Source organism: Canis lupus, chromosome 31 (assembly GCF_048164855.1).
Source record: "Canis lupus baileyi chromosome 31, mCanLup2.hap1, whole genome shotgun sequence".
NCBI lineage: Eukaryota > Metazoa > Chordata > Mammalia > Carnivora > Canidae > Canis > Canis lupus.
Window position 1 is genome coordinate 38,729,771 of NC_132868.1, and position 14,083 is coordinate 38,743,853.

General features: G+C 34.7%; 1 protein-coding gene across 11 annotated transcripts in view; it reads right to left on the minus strand.

Moving 5' to 3' along the window:
* The window catches only part of SPATA16 (spermatogenesis associated 16), a 236,083-nt gene that overhangs the window by 120,960 nt on the left and 101,040 nt on the right, over positions 1-14,083 (minus strand). For all 11 annotated transcript variants that reach the window (XM_072808102.1, XM_072808101.1, XM_072808100.1 and 8 more), the window contains exon 4: positions 8,557-8,646. In XM_072808102.1, the coding sequence (XP_072664203.1) occupies positions 8,557-8,646 (90 nt within the window). The remainder of the gene's footprint in view (positions 1-8,556; positions 8,647-14,083) is intronic.

Below are 14,083 nucleotides of genomic sequence, written 5' to 3' on the forward strand. Positions count from 1 at the left end.
TGGAAGATCAATAGCAAAAGGATTTAATAAGATAGCAAGATAATTGGCTCAGTGTCATTAAGGGAAAAATATAATGAGAGAGTCCTACCTCCCACCATGTATAAAAAGCAATTATCATAGGGTCAAAACTTTAAAGGTAAAGGACAAGCTTTAAAACTTTTGAATACAAAATAAATAAAGAAAGAAATAAATAAAATTTTTGAAGACAATATAAAAGCTATATGATGAGCTTGGGATAGGAGAGAATTTTTTAAAGACCTGAAAACAGTGCAAATCATAAAAGAATTTGACTATACTTGACTATGCTAAAAATAAGTCTTTGGATTTATTTTTTATCAAAAGATACCAAGAAGAGTATGATTATATAAACCATAAATTGGAAGGAATTACCTGCAACATGTATTGCTAAAACGTATTAGTACCCAGAGTATATAAAGAATCTGATCCACTGATAAAAAGACAATCCAATAAGGAATGAACAAAAGATAAATACACAAATGGAGAATTTCACAGAAGAGGAAACATGATTGCCCAATAAATATATTAAAAATGCACAAGCACACTAATAATAGAAAAGTGAAAATGTAAACCAGAGTGAGGCAATACCATTTCAAACTCACCCAAGTGGCAGATACAAAGTCTGACGATACCAAGTGCATCCTTTGTGCAGGAGTTGGTGTCTTGGTGATAAGACTAAGCTCAAATTTCAGGTTTGCTACTTATCAACGGTATTTGGTAAGTCGTGCAAATTCTACCTTAAGTTCTTTCACCTAAAACATGCAGAATATAATTTCTTTGCAGAGTTCTGAGGAACAAAGCTAATGCACCACCAGCATCTGACATAGAATTTGGCAAAGAGAAGGGATCATGGATGATGGCTGCCAAAATTGAGATAAATTGGGGTGGTAGCCTGGGAGTATAGTGTTTATACCAAAGTTGCACTTGACATAATTATTTTGGAGTGAGTGTTTTAGGGTTTTAAATATCACTGTCAAAGCTTATAACAACAACAACAACAGCAGCAGCAACAATGACGACGACAACAATAATAATTTCAGGGCTATTCATTGAGGGCTTACTATGTGCCAGGCACTGAGTTTAATGTTTTCTATTCATTGGTCCATGCAATACTTTACAAAGTAAGTATTATTATCTCCATTTTATGGTTGAGGAAATTGAAACTGAAAGACGTTACTTAATTAACTTGCCCAAGGTCACACATAGCTAGTCATCGGTAGTCCTGGTCCTAGGAGTGGAACAAGCCAGGGTCTCTGGCTTGACTATATTTCTCTAATGCAGACAATTCCTCTTCAGCAGACAGATACACAGAAACAGAGCTTTTGACTTATAAGCAATTTTCACAATTAGTGGCATCAAGATTAATTTATGTGCAAAATAGTGTGATGAACCCATGCCAGTATTTAAAAAGAAAGGGGAGGGGGACCGGTGAAGAATTTCAGAGTTTCTGGCAGTGTGCTGTTAGGATTTCCAGCCTAATCTTTTGTTAGGGTATTGCTATTTTTGACAGAAATGAGGAAAGGAAAAAGGGAGAATTTGGAGTCAAAGCCAGGTGACCTGAACAGTTCTCTTTATGTCATTGGAACTTCCACCTGCCCACTCTGGGGAGCTCTACATTCTAACTCGCTTCAAGAATAATTAGAATATCTCTCAGAATGAAATAGGATGCTAACATTCATGATATATTCATATGCAAAACTTTTTAAAAAGTCAATTTCACCCCTTTTAACTCCTTAAACCAACCAAAATCATGCCTTTCAAACCCCCACGTTAGTTAATACTGGGTTTCCTCCAAACACAGACATGACTCTCAGAGTGAGACAGGGTCTAGTAGTATTTGTGGTGCAATCTGTTTCTTGTTGTGCAAGACCTCAGGTGATGATTGCAAAACATGTTCTGGCGTCAAAGTTGAGAAATTTATTGTCTCTTTAGGAATCTTCATCTATCTTCAGAGAGCTCTCATTATTAACAACAACAAAAGCAATGATATTTTTTATTCAGAGTTTATGATGTGCCAAGTACTGTGCTAAGTGTACTACATAGATTATCTCATCATTCATCCTCATAATAACCTCTGGGACATAGATGCTATTACTATCTGCAATTTATAGAATAAGACATGGAAGTTTTGATCCATTTGTCATAATTTCAGCATCTTCAGAGTAAACTCTAATTTACTTGGCAACACTTAGACATTAGAAAATAGCACAGAACACTTGGAATTAAATTTGAGCTCCTTTGGGTTAAACTTTTTTTTATGTTTAATTGGTTTTCTACATTTCACTATTGTAGAAAATGTGGAATAGGATGGGCATCTGATTGAAGAAAAAAAGGATAAGAAGAGAACATCTTTATTTCTTCACACACAAAATGTGACACCCTAGGGCCTTTCTGCATTCCCTCTTATGTAGACTTTATTGTTCCACCATTTTTTTTTTAAAGATGCAAGGTTGGATTTATAGGACAGAAAAAAACTCTTTCTCTGTATCCTTCCACAAGTTTTCTAGGTCATTATTTGCAGAAAGTACACAAAGTCTAAGGATGGTGCATTTCTAAATTATATTAGACATGTCTATAGGTAACGCAAATACATAGCACATATCATTCAAAACAGAAAAGGGACAAAAGTAATTATCATGATATACATCAGCAAAATGGAGGAATTCACAAAGTCAATCAATGTTTGTTTTCTCTAATGAAGTTTTGGACGTCCGTTGCAACAACCGGTGTTAAATTTCTTTTCTATACGCATGTAAAATTATTTATTCTTCCAATGATTTACTTATAATTTGGATCATGTCCAAAAGATTCAACTTTTCTTAAGGGAAACAGTTACTTTTAAGCCATCAGTTATCATCGCAACCTTAAGATTAGTACTTTTGTTGTAAGATTAGACATTTATGAGTGTGTAATTTTAAATCCTTAAGATGTAAAAGATGGTTAGAAGCTTGAAGCTTTAGAGTATTTTAACCTTCATTTTTTTCCTTGAAGTCACAAACACTATAGACCTTACATATGTACAGGCTGCGTGCGTTGTAGTCTTTTAGTCAGATATTTAACCTAAGTTATATGAAATGACTACGTTTGTCTTTATTAGTGTCTGTTATAGAAATCATATGTGAAGAAGCAACACTTTATAGTGCTCAGGGTTCATACAGCTTTGTCATGCCGAGGGAAAGGAAAAATCACTTGATGGTGGTATGATCGTGTCTATCTTCCAACATACAACTAACTATATGTCACATAGGACTGATTAATGCTAGCCCACACTAAAGCTGTTCTGGTAAAGGCAAACTGTCTCCAATAAAGAAAGAGAAAGCCCTTCAGGCAGATGGCCAGTTTAAGAATAAAAATTAGCCTACAGTCTTCATTTATACTATTTGAAGGCATAAGTGAGAACTTATTTTAACCAAAAAAACTGTGATGTATTTTTAGTATCTTGCATGGTGTTTGAATGGATTTTACACTTTCAATTAAATCAGAACTAAGTTAAAATAAACTCCTAACACTACTATCATCTCTTCAGAATCACTTGTCTTGAGTCTACCTGTCAGTATATTCTCCTCCCTTGCAAGATACACAATAATCTCTTAAAATCATAGAGTTCTATGAGGCTGTAACAGCTGACGTGGTTTCTTGCTGCTTGTGGTTGTAGCACTATTCCTGAGTGATTGCTTTTATCAATGGTAATATCACTGGGGCACCTGGGTGGCTCAGTGGTTGAGCATCTGCCTTCGGCCCAGGGTGTGATCCCGGGGTCCTAAGACTGAGTCCTGTATTGGGCTCTCCATGGGGAGCCTGCTTCTCCCTCTGCCTGTGTCTCTTCCTCTCTTCCTCTGTGTCTCTCATGAATGGGTAAATAAAATCTTAAAAAAAAATAGTAATATCACTGTTTTATGTTACTAGATTTCTGAACAAACACTTAAATTTATTTTGGGGTCACTCTTTTTTTTTGGAAAGTTGTGATTTATGTATGCATTATTTTCAATTTCCAGTGGGATCAGCTTTTATAACAAAATACCAGCAATAACACAACCAAAGTCCCAAATCCTTTGCTGGATCCTCAGCATCCCACCTACTTCCATTTCTACTAACCTCTACTATCTATCTGGCTTCTCAATGAGTGTAGTCATGAATTAAGTCATCTTAAAATATTGTGTTTTGATTTGGCTGAACAGAAACCTACTGCCTGTGTATTACCTTAAGAAGGGAAAAGATAAGAGTATATTAGACTATAGGGATACCAAGATGCCTGGGTGGCTCAGTGGTTGAGCCACTGCCTTTGGCTTGGGGCATGATCCCAGGGTCCTGCGATCGAGTCCCACATCGGGCTCCCTGCAGGGAGCCTGCTTCTCCCTCTGCCTGTGTCTCTGCCTCTCTCTGTATCCCTCATGAATAAATAAATGTTTTTTAAAACAAGAAAGAAAATTTTAGACCACATAGTTTATTATTATCTAATCTATTTCTCACAGTATTATATATAATATAGCGTTATACAATACTATGACAAATAAAAGGTAGAAGAGACAAGATCTAATGCAACAAATCAGTGAATTACATTTTCATGAATGGGATTACTTCAGCTTTTCTAAGATGACACTGTGTTTGACAAACTTGAAATAATTGACATTTAAAAGTTAAGAAATTTATTCTTGCCAAGTTCTGAAAGATATTATTTCTTGAAGACTCAAAAATCTGCAACACTGAGCTTGTATATAGCAACACAAACTGGACTTGAATATGGCCACTCCCTTCAGAAAGGCTGTGGTTATGGTGACCAGATGGCCAGTGTGGTCATAGCAGCCCTAATTTATTCATATTTTCCTGGTATTTCTTAATAGTGCCCATTTTCACTAAGTTTTAAAGATAAATTATATGGTCATTGTAGTTAGTGGTCTTGAGTTCTCTGTAACTCATACAACTCTTTTTTCTTACAATTGGCCTTCTTCACACACCATCAGCCTGAGATTTGTGAGCATTTAAATGTATTATTACTGTCCTAGTATCCCTCATCTAGTTCATACATGTAGAAATACACAACAAACTCCGCCTTCATGATGGATAGAAGCTTTTGTTGTACTTTCCCCATTAGTATTACCTTCTGTTTGCTTCCTCTTACACAGCATGGTCCTAACTAAAGATTCTGTGTAATACCATCTAGTTTTTGCCATATAGGTATTTACTATAGGAGGCATGATACTACCACCATAACTACTATGTGCACACTCATATTTATCTTTCAACCAGGGTTGACTAATTTCATGTAATATCTTCTTACTGCTGCAGCTAAATGGTTCTTAACCACAAACTCAAAACTGGCTAATTTAATTTGCAAGCCCTGACCTGGTGCTTGGTATGTGCCAAAGTCTGTGGAAGTCATTGAACAAACAGAAGTAAAAGACATGCCATTCATATTATCAAGAGTTAGAATTTCTCTTCACAAAATAAAAATAGTCTGTACTTTTGTTTGTTTCACATCTCTGCATATTTTTTCTTGTCTACCATCTTTGTTATGAAGGTAGAGTCAAATGATGTGTGTATGTATGTGTGTGCCAGTGTGAGTGCTGGGAAAGAAAAGACAGATTCAAGTAAAGACATTCTACTTCAACACATATACTTTTATGTGGATAGAAACAAAGAGATGTTAAAGAGCTAGGCTACTTGCTATTTCAGGTAAGACCTCACAGGTTGGCTGTTTCTTGGGGAGTTACAGCAACTTCAATTTAGATTTATGGCCTGAAAATGTGCTTTCATCAATTTTACCAGTGTCAGTTGTCTGCTCAAGGATGACCAGCATCCCTGCAGAGCCTAAACCAAAATAAAATATCCTTATTTTTATTCAATTTTCTACCATCTATATATTCTTGCTCTCTCCTCTGGTAGGTAGGATGTAACTAAAAGAATATTGACCCATAAAATAAAAGGACCTGCTCATTGTTGTAAAGCTGACTGATCCCTTCCATTCCACTACAGGTCATAGCATTTTTCTCTAGCCTTTCTGGTTGAGAATCTCAGTTTTTATGAGGCTATCCTGGGAATCTCTTCTGGAGTATTTACTAGATATCCCTTCCTGGGTAGAGCTGGTTAGGCTCAGAAAACCTTAGATGGCCTAATTTCTAGGGACTGGTTATAAATACTCTAATGTGAATCAGAAAGAGATGATTCACTTCACTGCAAATCATGATTTGAAGACTTCCTAAGTCACATAGTAATGGCATTCTCTTGTATTTACTAAGTGTCTTTCAACTTCAGAAACATGACTACTTGGCATTCTAGAGGAAATAACTTTGAGGTGTTGGCTTTTCCAGTTTTAATGTAATGTCCTCGTAAGAGGCCTGAACCAAACTACCCAAATCTCCAAGAAGTTAATTGATAAACATGAATCTTATATATATGGATTTGCAACTTATTGTTTTACATTGCAAATCTAATAGCTAAGGGACACTATGTTATTTATGTTCATTCTTTCCCTTGGAGAAACCATAATGACTAATACTGTATATTGAGGACTATACTTGCCAAGGAAGCCAAGGTGAAACTCTTGTATCACAAATTAATTGTATCTGCTTCTCTGTTGGAAAGTCCATGCCAGTATAACCAACAATTATTAGGAACTCCCTCAAGGAATATTGTCAGGTGGGTCATTGTATATTAAATAGATACACTTAATTTCACTGCAGGGATATACATTTCAAGGACAATGGTTATTCGGTTCCAATTTTACATGACAAATACTAACAAACTCTTAATTTTCAAGTTCTTATTGTTTGTTTGTTTAGGATCCATAAAGAATTTTTGTCACAACTTTAACTCAGCCATGCTTGATATAGTTAAGTTACAGTCAGTGATATGCTGATGACTTGACTCTCCCCGGACCCAAAAAGCCTAAATTTGTAGCATTTGCTAACTTCCAGAGTGTAAATTCTCCCAGCTTTGCTAATTTCTGCTCTATTTTAACAATTGGCTCTCCTCAAATTCCAGAAAATCAATATTTGGCTTTCTGAAATTTATAAAGGCCGACCTCAGCACACCACTAGCAGTTTTTTTACTAGTTGTAATCTAGTTCTGAAGTTGCATTTATCCTTCCATTGATCTTCTGATTAGATTCAGAAGACACGTTAATAGACCGTTTCTTAGAAAATACTATTTTACAAATAGTGGTATCTGTTTACTTTGGACCTATTAGCTTCATTTGTAGCTAGGGACTTAAAAAGTATGGTACTGAAGGAAGCTTACCTCTTAAATGTTCTCTCATTCACACAGTCAGGAAAAGTATGTGGGTGGAATGAAAGTCACAGAGACAACTCAGTGGAGAAAATAAAATGTAGGAAGAAGTCATAAATGAGTACAAAAGATGGAACACAGTAGAGAAAGCATAAGGAAAAACAGAATGTAAAAAATGAGATTGATAAATGGACTATTTTAATTTTTAAAAATGCACATTAACACACAGGTGGCATTTTGGTTATTTGACTGCAAAGTGATTGTAATTGGGATTAATTCTGTCTTCTACCTTCGTCATTTAATTCAGTTTGGAAACTCTTAGGACCATCTTATAAAAATGGAATTAATGTCGACTTCATGGTATTAATTTTATGGAACCATTTTATTATCCATTTAAATTCCTTAAGCTTCACTTTCCAAGTGTTATTTGCAAAGTTTCTAAGGACAATAACCACCTGCAACATAGGCTTCTCATCCCTATTACTGCAGATCTTGGAGAGTTGTGCTTGGAGATAAGCGTAAAAACCACTCACATTCTCTTGCTAAATTCCTGAGATAATAAAGTGGACAAGTAAGAAATGGCAGCTATTCATTGGAGATGGGGAAAATTCACTGAGAGATTCATCAAAGGGAAGGGAAATCCAATATGATGAGCTTGACTCAGGTAGAAAAAAAGCCTTGGCTGTCATAGGTGAGAAGGAACTCTGAGTGTAGCACTGAAGATGTTGCACAATTCTTGTAATATATATATATATATATATTTTTTTTTTTTTTTGCTGTAAGTCTAGGTTCTGGGGATGAGAATATTAAAGACTGCTTCACAAGGTTTTTTATAAAATACATTGGGGTCCAGGAGGCAATATGTTAGAACAGCTCTAACAACCCTTGATGTTATAACTGATGCCATCTCCTCTAGAAAGAGCTCCTAAGGTCTTTTTCATGTGGTTGGATTTCATTTTTCCAGAACTCAAGAAAGAGAGAGTCACAGAATTGTGTCATTACAACCAGGACCAGGAAGCTACTTGAGAGCAAGAGGTCAAGTTCATTTCTAATCTTCCCTGGAAGTTTTCCCATCATTATCAGTGACCTCATGGCTGGAAAGTTTGAATTTTACTAAGAGCTATGAACATGAAATGGCTTTAATTAAAGAAAAAGATAGTCAATAATTGTTGGTTTGACGTTTATAAGACAATAATTCTGGTAAAATCATACTCCATGAGAGAAATGGAAAGTTCTATTATGCTATTACCAGAAGCTGAGAATAAAATTAATTTAACTTGAAATAAATCTTCACAAAAGTTATAACAAACATACCGGGCAGCTTCTGAATATCTCTCCAGACATCTAAACACTGTTGCCTGGCGAAGATGATTTCGGAAATAAGCTGGGTTTAAAACAATGCTCCTGTAAAAAGATAAAAGAAATGCAAATATTATTAGGTTTTTAAAAATCAATTACCAGAAGTGTGTAGGAATGAAATAACATGTATTCAGTTTTATGTACTGTGTATTTTAAAAGGTACTAATGAATGAAGCCCCTGTCTTCCTGTAATTGTCAGTTAAGACAAATAAACAAGTATTATGGAAAAACTAATTAAGTTTGCATGATAAAAGAATTTTATTTATAGTACTGAATGTCTTTTGTAGATATGACAGTGAATCCAACTTATATTACATATAAGACCTGATGTTATTTTATTTGCTTATGTTAATAAACCAGGCAAAAATCAGAAGTTATTTATGGTATGTGTACTTATAATGAAGGATGGGTTTGTTAGCTGTTGAATTTCAGTTAAAAGAAAGGACCTGGAATTTGGATGATGTGTTCATTTGCACTCAATAATTAGGTGCTTAGTGGAATGAAAGGAACCTGTACCATTGGAAAAGGACTCTAGTCTTGACCTTGCCACTTCTGGGGAGGCCTTCCTCACTTTGGGCTTCATTTCTTTTTTACTGAAATTATAAGGCTTGGCTTGAGGATAAGATGATCTATCTATCCTTATTTGTTGATTTTTCTATCCCCTAAGTTCTGGAATCTTGATTCATGCCCAGATGAAAAGATGATCATTCCCTAGCTGTCTTCTTGCCTAAAGATAAACTGGTAGGCATTTGCCTTCTTTGATTCATCAGAAGCTAGGCACTGTTCAAGGCATTTGATATAATGAGGTGAACTAGACATAGTCCAGGGCCTATCACCACATGGGGAGACAGCTATTAATGAAAGTTTGAAATGTAGCTTCTACTACTAGAGTGTATCTTGTTACTGATGTGGGACACAGAATGTTATAAAACCAACACAGTATTATTAAGCAAACTTCTTCTGAGCCTGTTTTCACAAGTTAATGTGAATCACTTGGAATTAGTTCATTATTGAATTTGGTTTTTATCCCTTTTGAGAATCAAATGTAAACTATATACCCCTGCTCAGAAAAATGCACCCAAACATAATTGCCCAAGTTTAGGGAATTCATGTGATCCCTGAAGCCTAGTCACGTCCAGATGAAAAAAACATGCCAACAAAAATAATTTCATTCCAAGAGCCACTGCTTAGAGAAAGGATAACGTAGAAAAGGAACATCTATCTGGTCCATGTAGAATCATGGAATTATATGATGCTGAGATGGATTGATTGAATGATTCAGCTCACTTTAAACACAACAGAAACCAGAGGGGTTATGGGACTTTTCTAAAATCATACACAAGTTAGTTAAAGAAAGGTTTCAAGTTTATTGTGTTTCCTATCTCTAGCCACAGTCCTTCATACTACACCCATGACTTTTCCTATGATAATTTCGGAATTAAAGGGGCCTAGGTTAGTGAAGTTTTACATCACCCTATTTTGTACAAATGAATACATTAAATCCCAAGAATGTACATTATTTCCCTTGATGATTTCTTATTAAAATGTTGGAAATCTAAAAGCTATTACATGAGTTCATTCCATATCAATACTGAACTGCTAATATTTTACATTAATTCAGGAACAGACTATGTTTATATGTTTTATCCTTGTAAAAGTCATTTTATAAAAGTATTATGAGAGGGAGTAAGAGCAGAGCTCTGTCAGGGGCCTAGGACTTCTGACGAACTAAAATTTTTCTTTCACATTATAGCTAATTCTTCCTTCTATCATTATAATCATTCATTCACTTGTGCATTTTTACTAAGTGCCTAAAAATGTAAGGGGACAAAATCCCCTCACATGGGAATGGATGTTTCTAGCCTTTGACACTTCTTTGACCATGATATGTAGTATTCTGGTATTGCTGAGCTATTCTCTAAGAATCTTGCTTTGTCAAGCAAGTTTTGTTTTGTTTTGTTTTTTTCCAGACAAGTTCTATTGACAAAATATAAAGGCTGGAGAGGAGGTTGGAGTGTGGTGGACACGAGTAGTAGTGAGGGAAAGGTTTCATTAAAGGAGGAGGAAGAAAAGGAGGAGTCATCAAAATTGTCCGGGATGTAGGAGAAAGAGAAGATTTTCAAGGGTAGTGAAGATTGATGACGTAAACAACATGGGAACTATTTCAGTGTGACTTTTAAAAAGGATAGTTTTTAATTTTTTGTTTTCTTTAAATTGTTTGTAAATACAAGTCCTCTTTTTTGGTGTTGAAGAAATACAAATAGAGGACAGGAGTTTAGAAATCACTAGAGCAAACTGGAATAGATTCCTTTAGCCATAATTTAACCCTAAAGGGTACCATGCGAGTCATAGCTTTATCTGAGGGACCCAAAGAAGACCTGGAACCAATCTACCTGGGAGGTGAAGAATGTTTAGAAACTTGAGATATATTTGACAATTTATTATTTCTGGCTCTCATACTGCAGCATTCACTGTGCTTATGATATGCTTTATTAGATATTTGGCAAAGAAATGCTAGTGGTGATTATTGAAGCCTAGGTTTTACACTTTTAATAATGTATTTGATACGTTCTAAAATAACATATCCTTTTTAAAGATGTATTTTATGTGCATACAACTTGTAAAGGAGCTGTTGATTTAGCCTTTACAAGTTCTTAATCAAAAAATAAAAAATAATAAAATAATAAAAGTTCTTAATCATTTATCTTTTGATGTCATTTGGGGAGCAGTAGGAGGCAGTCTAGGACCAAAATGGACAATCTGGGGCTATAGCGAAAAAAGAGACAAACAAAAGCCCCTGCAACCCTACAATTATAATCAGAGAGAGAAGAACTCTGTGCTGATGGGTCTGATTTTATCACAGAGGAAATAACTCTAATTTAGCTATGTTGATAGGGCTTTTGGTAAAAAAACAAGATCATGTTAAAGAGAATAGCTAAATTATAGAACTCATTGAATTTTTTTGTCAGAAGAATGGCGATAGTGGTAGGGACAGGCCATGATTGCTCATTCACGTGACAGCACTATTCTAACAGAATGAGATAATATAAAATAATCGATATTATAATAGATAAAAGTTTTCAAATAATTTCTTCTCTCAGAGATTGATATGCCACCTCTGTTGTATATAAGTTTATATGCACAGTTGGATCCATGGCTGGACTTTGTATCCCACACTTTTAATCTGTTTCCATGCAGAACAAATTGTTTTAATTATTGTCACTTTAAAAGACACCTTAATTCCTGGAAGAGAAGAACTGCCTAATGCCTTCTTTGTGGAAAAAAAACCTTTTTCATCTTTAAAAGTCACGAAAAATAGCACTTGGTAGTTTTCATTGTGTTAAGATAAAAGCACTAGATTAATTTTAGTTAGAATAGACATTCTTGTACTGTTGTCTTCCCATCCAGGGATGTGACATTTATTTTCTTCATTCAAATGTTTTTGTTTGTTTGTTTGTTTTTTTGTCTCCCAGTAACTTTTTAACTTACTTCCTTTTGCTTTTTATTTTTTAAAAAAGAGAAGTTTCACTAATTTCTTAAGTGTTAAATTTTAAAATTATACACGAGAATATACATATACACATATATATTCCTTACTACTTGAAGCCTGATCAGCAGCAACTGAGAACTCATTAGAAATGTAAAATCTTGATTTCCACCTCAAACCTGCTGGGGATCCCTGGGTGGCTCAGAGGTTGAGCACCTGCCTTCAGCCCAGGGCGTGATCCTGGAGACCTGGGATGGAGTCCCATGTCCGGCTCCCTGTGTGGAGCCTGCTTCTCCCTCTGCCTGTGTCTCTGTGTCTCTCATGAATAAATAAAATCTTTAAAACAAAACAAAAACCTGCTGAATCTGCTTTTTTTTTTTTAAAGATTTTTTTATTTATTCATGAGACACAGAGAGGCAGAGACACAGGCAGAGGGAGAAGCAGGCTCCCCGTGGGGAACCGGATGCAGGACTCAATCACAGATCCCCAGATCACACCCTGAGCCAAAGGCAGACACTCAACTCCTGGGCCACCCAGGTGTCCCTGAATTTCATTTTAACAAAACTGTCAGGTGATTTGTATGCATCTTAAAGTTTGAGAAACATTGCCTATATTCATAGTAAGAATGGGATTTTTTCCATTATTTCCTAATTTCTTATTGCTAGTATTTACATATACATTTTAAAAATATTATTTTTGTATCCTTTTGATTTAATATTGCAAAAATGTGGTTTTATTCACATCTGTAAATAATGATGGTTGGTGCTGCTTTTCAACATTTACATCTGTTTTCTTCTCTTACTGCATAGGCTACAATATTTTTTTTTTAAGATTTTATTTATTCATGAGAGACACATAGAGAGAGAGAGAGAGAGAGAGAGGCAGAGGCTTGGGCAGAGGGAGAAGCGGACTCCCTGTGGGACTTGATCCCAGGACCCCAGTATCAAGACCTGAGCCAAGGCAGACCCTCAACCGCTGAGCCACCCAGGTGTCTCAGGTACAATATTTTTTAAAGGAATTCAAGTAAGTGAAGTAATCTAGGGATGATTTCATATTTCATTGATAATTATGATTATGGATTGATATGATAAAGAATTATTTTTTCCAAGAATTATTATCAGAAAGAAATGTTTATTTTTTTCAAATATCCTTTGGATCTATCAGCATGATCTTGTGGACTTTGTCCTTTGACTTTTTGAAGGAGTGATTTGTATTAATTATTTATTCAAAAGCACATTGAAATTAAGAAACAATATTAAAGTCAAGGATTAAGCAAGTAAGTAATAGAATGACTATATCCAGGACAAAGAGTAAACAAGCATAAAAATAAAGTGGTTTTATTGGCATTGTTATTATTATAATACTGTGATTTTTATAAAATATCATGCTGGTATTGCCAGAAGTCTTGAATATTTTGTCTTTGAACCAAACTAATCTTAGTTTTAGCCATTCTTTCTACTATTCTGTCTTTAGTTCATTCATTTCTACTTTATATTTACTAATTCATTTTTGTCCTCTCTGGATTTTATTATTTCCCTTCTTATTCTTCACTTAATATTCAATTTATTTATGTTTTCTTTCTAAATAAAGAAAGCACTTATAGCTATAATTATTTTTACTGATTTTTACTATATCTTTAAGAATGATAGAGTATGTTTTATGCTTATAACTTTTTTCCTAGTCTCTAATTGTAAATTTGTATTCTTCCTTGATTAAAAAATTATATAGGATAGCATTGTTCAATTTCCAAAGGGTAGTTTTTCTTATTATAATTCTTACTGTAAATTTCTCATTTTATTACAGTTTGAACAGAGAATATATTGTACTTTTCTGCTTTTCATACACATTATGAGTACTAGATGATGGAGTTAGCAAACATTTTAAAGGCATGAAGAAGAAATAATACATTCCTCATTTGTAATATATTATTAGTTAGAAAATGCTATATGAGAACTTATAAGATTTTTAATGATCTAGATAAAATTGCTAAATAGG